The sequence below is a fragment of the Daphnia pulicaria genome, chromosome 3 (assembly GCF_021234035.1).
Source record: "Daphnia pulicaria isolate SC F1-1A chromosome 3, SC_F0-13Bv2, whole genome shotgun sequence".
NCBI lineage: Eukaryota > Metazoa > Arthropoda > Branchiopoda > Diplostraca > Daphniidae > Daphnia > Daphnia pulicaria.
The window spans coordinates 10761297-10769882 of NC_060915.1; the positions used below are offsets into that span (position 1 = coordinate 10761297).

The following is an 8586-nucleotide window of genomic DNA, read 5'->3' on the forward strand; positions in this document are numbered from 1 at the left end:
GGTCCCATCGTTCTGAAAGTTGAATGTTCGTATGGGGAGGAGTTAGAGGGCGTCATGTATAAAGAGAGCAGGTACAAACTCGCTGGATCACAGTCCGTGTTGGAATTTCAAGACGTTCACTCTTGCTCCTTTCTCTTTCTCTAAGACACTTTTCCCTCGTTCTCCTGTCAACGAAAAACAAAATTTCCAGCGGTATTATCATTTGAGTGAGAATCACTTTAGTTGACATAAAAGTGACGACGCAAATGGATTTCGAAACGATTGTGTAATTACTGATTGTTGCGTTACATGCGTACCAGGCAAACCCACGTGCAGCAATTCAAGATATTTTAAAGTTTACCGAAACATAATATCTGCATTACGGTTAGTAGCTTAGAACTTTTTCTCACTAACTAAAGCGAAGAAAATATGTACCGGAGGCCCAGATATTTAGTCATTGTATTCCGACACATTTGTTTTTTAATGGTGCTTCGTTTTTTTCCGTTACATAAAATGTCTGTTGGAGCGCAACTTTTCGATCTCCCAAACTGTTACGCTTTCACGATTGAATGATTAGTCCACCGATTTCACTTTTGAGCAAAGATTGCAGATAGCTTTTTATTGTGTTAATTCCAGGTGGATATAGTCAAGCGAGAGAAATCCTAGGGAAAAAAAAAATCGGAAATAAGTATAACTTTTAGCGTAAGATGATGTATCCTCTCGTTTTTTACGAGACGAAGCGGAACGAGCGTGGCAATGTGAAGGAAACTATCGGCGTCGATTATTTGAATGAGAGTAAGAAATAAAACGCCGAAAAAATATTACGCGTCATCAAATGGGACGGAAATTGCGCTCCAGTTGTGAATACTCTGGCGTTCTCGATCGCTTTTTTCTTTTTCTCATAATCATCAATCAAAAATTCGGAATACTTGAAGTTCAGCTAGAGCTAGGCTCTTTTGATTTGATTTTGAACGTCATGATGAGAACGAGTTCACATGAGCGCCTAAGATATATTGATGGCCTTAATTTCCCCGACACATTTCATGCGCACCACCGTTGTATATTAAGAACACATTGTTCATTCGTGCAAAACTATATAGCTGCGTTATCATCTTCTGTATAAATTAGCCTCCAATTTTTTAAGTATAGATAAGAACGAAATTTCTTGAGGCTTGACGCTTACCATATTGTGAAGCTCATATTCTCGTTTGCCATGTGACTTTATTCCCTCTAGGCAGTGCAGTTTGCATCGGACGAAAAAAGCAAGTTAACGATTCGTTATCGACCAGCTATTCGACACGAAACCATGAAAGTCTTTGTAGTTTTCCTCCTTTACCTAGTTTCGGGTAAGTAAAAACGTTCCAAGAGTTTCAAAGAAAAGTTGCAAATTCATCGTTTGACTTTCGCTGCAAATCGACAAATGAAATTGTCGATTGTGTTTGGTTTCTTTTGCGCACAGTCGGCTGTTATCAGGACACAAAGGAAGAAGGTGGTCATGCTTCTTTAGACGCGCCTATGAGCGAAGAGTCTGATATCAGTAACACGACACAGCTGACAAGTGAAGAGGAGAAAGAAAATGACCGAAAGCTCATGGAACAATGGACCCGGATGTTCTTTAACATGGGTAGAACCCCGCAACAGGGAGAGCAAATTCTCATTTTCCCGGGGCTCTTCAGTAAGTAGTCGCGCTATAATTACGTCTGTCCAAGTGAATTATTAATCACACTGCCATACTTAAAACGCAGACGGTTCGACGACGGTGGAAGTGGCCAAACTGAGGGAGTTTCGCAGTTTCGACAACGAAACGACAACTAATAACATTACCGTCCTTCCTGCGTACTTAATTGATGGGCAGCCAGAGTTGTCAGAGGTCCCAGCAACTCCAGCGAATGCGACATCTCCAAGCTTTATTGTCCTTTCTAATGACAGCCGCTTATTCTTCCACGACGAGGAATACTTTTTTGAAGATGTCGAATCGCAAGACGAGGACCAGAGACAGCGACGACGTCTGCGCTCAGCACGCAACGAAATGAATCTTCTGAATGCTGATCACGAACATATTACTACCATGATCACGACCGTATTCAGTACGGCGAGGAACTACCTGAATAACGAGACTGTGAGAGCAAATGTCGTGCAGTATCTGACGCACAAGATGCGCTCTTTTGGGCTAGTCACGGGCAATCAAATATTCCACCCCATAGAATTCGCCGCATTGGTACGTACACATTAAGCTTTCTAGGTATCACCTAAATGACGCCATCTGTCCAACTTTCTTCGTGTGACACACTTTCTCAAACATAATTGGATCGTACAGTTTTCAGAAGGGGATGAAGGAGACGTTCCTAGTGGGACGAATGTGATTGGCATATTGCCTGGTGAACTTTGGGGAAGTCAAGAAGATGAAGTCTTAGTTATTGGAGCCCATTGGGACACGGTTCCTTTCTCAGGTGGAATGGATGATAACGGGAGTGGGGTCACGGCTGTCTTGGAGGTGAGCACTTATTGAAAGAGATTTTCGATTAAAAGTGATGACATGTGTAATCATCTGATTAGGTTGCACGAGCCATGACAGAAGGTGGTTGTCGCCCCAAGCACAGTGTCATCTTTGTTGCGTTTGATTTAGAAGAAGTCGGTTGCTTGGGAAGTATTTTTTTTGTGCGTGATTTTTTGATTCAACAAGTCCTTCAACCGCACGGAGCTAAGCTGAAGGGCGCTTTCATTCTGGATACAATAATGAATTATAATGAGACCCAGTTTTCACAGACACTGTCACCTGAATGGCAATCCGCCCTCCCTTTCTTTTGGGAAGATATACAGGTATGTGACGTCATCAACGTGATTATGTCTTGAATTATTTAAATTAAACCTGCTGCATACTTCAATCGACAGGCCGAAAACAATACTGGGGACTTTTTAGCAGTTCTTTACAGAAAAGACGTAGATGCTTCGTTGGCAGACACTTTGGCTTCCAACTGGAAAAGTGATGGAAAACCAAACAAAAAGAAATCTCAAAGAGATAATACGGTTGACAGAAATCCAAGAACGTTTCGAGTTAACAACAAAGAAATAACAATAATGAAAACACAAGGTTTGTTTTTATTTTATTTTTTTTTCATTTTGACATAGTGATTTAAATTGGTTTTTGTTTCTCATAGATAAACCAATAGAGACAGTAAAATCAAGCAGCAGTAAATATCGCTTGAAAAAGGTACAAATGGACTTGGTAGCTGAGGTGGGAGAAGAGCTTGAGCTTCTGACCGGCTGGATTGATCTTTTGCGAAGCGACCACAGGTAAAAATTAAATATAGTCTGATACAAATTTTACCTAATTACTAAATAAATTGCTCATTTGTAATCGTAGTCGATTTTGGTACCACAACATCGAGAGCTATCCCCATTCCTTTCCAGCGGTACTCATTACAGATACAGGTAACGATTTCAGAAAAGACTGAGAAAAGATTTATGCGCTAAAATCGTCATTTTGATTTTATGCATTAAAAAAATTCTATTTTCAGCACCTTACCGTGGGATCATGCAGGAATGTTATCATCAAGAATGTAATGTTTACTTAGTTGGAAACTATTATAAGAATAATTTTAATGAGTTTATTATTTTACAGGTGACTCATCATCTGCGAATGAGAATTTGAAATTTGCCAATATTCCATTCTTGACCAAAACGTGCCAGGCATTGATAGATACCATGGTAATATTTCTGATTCCTACCGTAATCGTGCGATAGCCTATTTGCACCTTTTATTTTCTTAAGGTGAGCCTAAGTGAATCAAAGTGCCTATTCCAGTCTCAACAACAAGAGGGAACTAAGGGTCGGCGACAGGGTGCCAGTAAACAAAAAATTTCGTCTTATTCCTCCGGATCCCGCACAATATCTTTTCCTCAAATTCTTATTGTCACAATTGCATTATTGTCACTCAAATGGCAATTATGTTAAGAAAGTGCTTGTAGTTCCTGTATTTTTCCATTGTAATTACCATATTTATTCCCAAGCGCCTTGACCCAAATTATTTTTCCAGATTCAAGATGCCAAAGGGCTCGTAAAGATTTATCCGTTTTTAATCTAACTGTGCAGTGTGCAATCTTGAAGAAATGTGACTGTCAGTTTTCTCATGCGTTTTTCTTTTATTTCGATTTTTTAAGTGGTATTATAACCGTTACCTTACATTAAGTAAGCTACTAACTGTTCGTCTGTGATTTATAAAGAATAAATTAGATTTGTGGTTCCTATAATTCATTGTCTGTACCAAGGATTTAAATTCTTCACTTAATTATGCAACGCCTATGAAAGTTTATTATTTTTAACTGGATAAAAACACACAGTATAAAGAAATACATTCATAGACGGAATATTGGAAAAAAATTCCATATCAAATTGAATTCGATGGCTGGTTTTCAACATTAAAAGGCATGCGGACATCAATCAATAATGAAAGCCCCAATCCCGACTAGTAGTAGGCACCTGGCCATGTCAACTAATTTTTGGCCGAACTCTTGAAATTCTGTATGGAAAAAAAAACACCGAAATTCAAGTGGAAGATTCAAGATTACATCAAGAACAATGAAACGTTGACATCGAAAGAGAATTCAGGTAAAAATGCATTGTATGAAATTTGCGTCTATTGAACGACATGTGATCCGGCTAAGCCCTTACGGCGGCCAGGAGTTGTACCAAACCAAACCGTTTGAGAGAGGATGGCCAAATCTACGGCGATTTGAAGCGCTCCGCAAATGGAAAACTGAATCGGAGATTGTCTGGTGAGGAAGTAGAGCGTCTTGAATGAATCTCCGGCAAGCCACAAAAACACCATAGCCCGACTGCAATGAAACAAAATAACAGTTGTGATATGAATTGAATAACACTTTCCGATCGAAAAGATGAATGGGCACAATAATACCTCATTCCAAGCGTTGATTTCGAAACATAATTGTCGTAGAACTGCGGTATTCCCAGCATGGCTTCAATGAACAATGAAGTAAATCCAAGAGCTTCAACATAAATTACGTATCCGACCAACGTATAGGTTAGTACAGAAGCCGAAAGAGTGAATGCAGCAATAAATTCCAGATAACTTCGGAAGTCTGTCCATTTCCAGAAGAATCGCCAGTCAAAATCTAGTAAGATGAAATTATTTAAAGCACAACTATGTAATGTTTTAATTTTTTCCTAAAAAGATCATGCGTTACAAAAATATATAATTCCATAAAGAATAATGAGAAGAATTTTCCATGAAGAATAAAGAGAAGGTTGAAAGCGTCACGTGCACCCAGTGGAACTAAAAACCACCAAAACATTTATAGCTGCGAACTAACAAGTGATTTGGTGGCGATTGATTTTTAACGAATGAAATTGAAACCAAACATTTAAAATCTTGAAAACCATGTGCAATAATAAACGTACCCCTAATAGTTACAGAGGAAGAAGATCCTGTGTCATCTGTTAAATTAGATTGCAAAGAATAAAAATTCTTAAAAATGTTTAACAGGATATCGAGTGAAACACAATGCCGCTGCATTGTTCTTACTACAGGAACAAGTAAGTTTGAAAGAAGTGAAGACAAATTAAAAATATCACCAATAAACCACCACCACCACAAGGGTTCAAATCACCAACTTGTTATTTGTATATGGTTTATGAATTTTTGCCAAATAGTCTTTATAATGCAATTGATCGAGTGGGTGTAATTATTATTAAAATAAGGTGGGAAAAATATAAAAACTTGAATTCTAACCAATAAATAACTTCTCCTTTCCACGAATTATTTGCTTGCTTTGCTTTACTTGAACACATAGTTGGATGATAGCTAGCATTGCAAAATTCATGAAAATCGATTGAACCAGCAGTGGGATTTCGTAATGATTTCCAAACCTAGAAATGAATTCAGAAATAAAACTTAAATGTGGAATGGTAATGTATTATACAAAAATTACCAAAAGAGAATTCTCAAAATGTTGGCAATTAGAAGTGTCAAGCAGACATAAAGAGAAAATCCATCAGCATTCTGTGTCTTTTTTATCTTTAAATACTGTGGAATGTAGGGTAAAACACCGCCAACAATCATAGCAAGAGACGAAATCCAATCCAAAACAGCCCATATTGTTACTTTCCCAAACAAACCTACGTCATCTTGGCCTTCCATCCCAAAAATCATAAAGCGAAGGACGTCTAAAGGATTTAACAGCGGATTTTTCAGCAATGGTCCAAAAGTCATGTTCTAACCCTCATTTCAATCATGAAAAACTGAATAATAGCAAACTAATTGGTAAAATATGGTAAATGACTTGTCGAATGCTAGAAAACTGTCGAAAAAACTGATCACGACGAGAGCAGACGAAAAAGTATCTGCATTGCAGTCGAATCTGTCTGCTGTCACAGTCAGTAGTTATGTCAGTAGATGGTGACAAAGTATCAAGTATGGCAAAGAACAAGAAAAACGACGATGAATTCGAACCTGGAGCTGCACAGTTTGGGAATTTTATCAATTATTATGAGTTTAATCCACCCAAAAATCGCCTAGCGTTATTTGAGGGAAAGTTCTGTGAATGTTTCTCATCAGACAAACGTAAAATACTTTGCCTAGATGTAGGCTGCAACACGGGGGTAAGCTTCTCAGTTCTCACATTAACCGTACAATTTTTGTTTATGTTTTTCGTTATTGTTGTAAACAGTTCCAAGTTGCCGTTTTCCTGGTAAAAATATTTGTCATCACTGATTCGCTTAAAAGATTATTTTTAGACTTTTTTCAGTAGGTTTTAATTTTGGGAATTTTGTGATCATTACAAGCAGTCGACTCGTTAAAATGTAAACTGCATGTGGATTGTGTACTGAAGTGCGTTCGTAAATCGTCAATTTACCAATGTTGAGAAAAATGCCGTGTTTTTTACTTCTCTGCTTTTTTATCGTTAAAAATGCTCTCCTAATGACAGGAAACAACTAACTTTACTGTTAGACTTTGGTCATTAGTCACTAGTCAGGGTATTTGTTGGAATGTCGTTCAACAGATTTTCTACTCGTAATTTTGACGTATAGATTGTTTCGGCTGGCGGATAAAAATCATTTCCTAACCTTGTAACCTATACGTTTACTAAAATACCCTTAACAACATTATTGTGAATATCCGGCACGTTTCCGAGAATGAGAACCACATTATTTCAAACAACTGTTGACACAGTTGAACGCTTTTTACAGAAACCAAGGAAAGAATGAGATGATTGCGAAGCACTCGATGTGGTCGACGTGATAGGCGAACGCCGATCAATTGGAACCGACCACCGAGTTAAGTATATCCAAGGGTTTTACACTAGCTGTTTATAGTGGGAGCCTTCTATGGTGACATGTTCAATCCTCCTCCTAAATAACAACGGAGTAACACGAAATCCAAGAAAAAGCAGACACATGCAACTCTCCCCCCACTGGTATGTCCTTAAAGCGGGATCTAGCGAACTGGTTCCGGTTGGTCAAGCGGACACGTATCGCTCGGATAGGCGACTAACAAGTCAACAACTGCAGAGTTCTCTTTCCACACCATCTTCCATACTTAACGATTATTATTTTTTCTTCTTTGGGTAGCGTATCATCAGCGGATTATCAACCCCAACAGCGTCCGCGTCTGGAGACGTTCGCTGCCCTTAACTCAGTTATAAAAGAAAAGAAAAAGGAATGCCGTATTCTTTTCCCATCGGAGCTTGGGTTACACAGTATTCGAATGAGATTGCGATTCAATCGAGCATACAAAGAGATGCATTAGCACTAAACTTAAGCCTCATGTTACTTTACCGTTGCATTTTCTAATTCCGCATACTTGACAGGTCGTCGAAATGAGTAACAGATGGATAAGAATATTCCCGCATCAAAGACGACGTTTTATGTAAATCTCTGTATAATGACCATGTTTTTTGTTTGATAGGAACTGACTAGAGGATTGCATGAGATGCTGTCATCTGGCCAGGCTGCTGTCCGCATGATGGGCGTCGATCTGGACCCACAGCTGGTGCAAAGGGCCAACGAGACGATAGCAAACGAACCGGAATCGGATGTGCAATTCCACGCGTTGAATGTAGTGACGCAAGTCGAGGAGCGCGACCAATTGTGGAATCGATATTTGGAAAGTCAAGAGCCGGAGCGGAAGCGTTTTGATATTGCATTTTGCTTTTCAACGACCATGTGGATTCATTTGAATCACGGAGATGCTGGATTAGAATCATTGCTGGCCTGTCTCGCTACTTGGGCAGACAACGTTGTGATTGAGCCACAGCCTTGGAAATGTTACAGGAATGCAGCACGTCGTCTTCGACGAGCCAATCGCCCGCCTTTTCCCTTATTCGATTCGTTAGTTCACCGCAGCAACGTGCATGACCATATCGACGACATCTTTCGCAATCGACTGGGCATGGAGTTGCACACGCATCTGGGTCACTCGGAATGGCAACGGCCGGTCTTGTGGTACCGCCATAAACCAACAGCCAATTTAGCGATTTCAAACTAGGAGGAAAGTGGGCAGAGGAAATGAAAGAAAGAAAATACAACGCTCTTGAATTTTTACTGTTACTCAGAAGATTTTTATTTTCTTTCTCTTGAAAACTGCTCTGT

General features: G+C 39.2%; 3 protein-coding genes across 4 annotated transcripts; 2 read left to right on the forward strand and 1 right to left on the reverse strand.

Moving 5' to 3' along the window:
- Positions 1-95: 95 nt before the first annotated feature.
- On the forward strand, positions 96-4229 carry LOC124328424. Its single transcript, XM_046787186.1, has 13 exons — positions 96-206; positions 300-363; positions 1214-1325; positions 1439-1654; positions 1725-2197; positions 2297-2473; positions 2536-2799; positions 2872-3070; positions 3138-3273; positions 3344-3411; positions 3498-3539; positions 3602-3687; positions 3751-4229. The coding sequence occupies exons 3-13, from the start codon at positions 1286-1288 to the stop codon at positions 3931-3933; spliced, it is 1884 nt and encodes a 627-aa protein (XP_046643142.1). The 5' UTR covers positions 96-206; positions 300-363; positions 1214-1285; the 3' UTR covers positions 3934-4229.
- Positions 4230-4267: 38 nt separating this feature from the next.
- LOC124328427 (solute carrier family 66 member 2-like) lies at positions 4268-6396 on the reverse strand. 2 transcript variants are annotated; one of them, XM_046787189.1, is made up of 5 exons: positions 5928-6396; positions 5729-5865; positions 5398-5433; positions 4895-5111; positions 4268-4814 (listed from the first exon to the last, which is right to left on the reverse strand). In XM_046787189.1, the coding sequence occupies exons 1-5, from the start codon at positions 6206-6208 to the stop codon at positions 4616-4618; spliced, it is 870 nt and encodes a 289-aa protein (XP_046643145.1). In that variant the 5' UTR covers positions 6209-6396; the 3' UTR covers positions 4268-4615. The 2 variants fall into 2 exon arrangements, with proteins under 2 accessions (XP_046643145.1, XP_046643146.1); XM_046787190.1 differs by lacking the exon at positions 5398-5433.
- Positions 6385-8538, forward strand: LOC124328429 (pre-miRNA 5'-monophosphate methyltransferase-like). Its single transcript, XM_046787191.1, has 2 exons — positions 6385-6597; positions 7904-8538. Exons 1-2 carry the CDS (start codon positions 6412-6414, stop codon positions 8480-8482), a joined length of 765 nt encoding a protein of 254 aa, XP_046643147.1. The 5' UTR covers positions 6385-6411; the 3' UTR covers positions 8483-8538.
- The last annotated feature ends 48 nt before the right edge of the window (positions 8539-8586 follow it).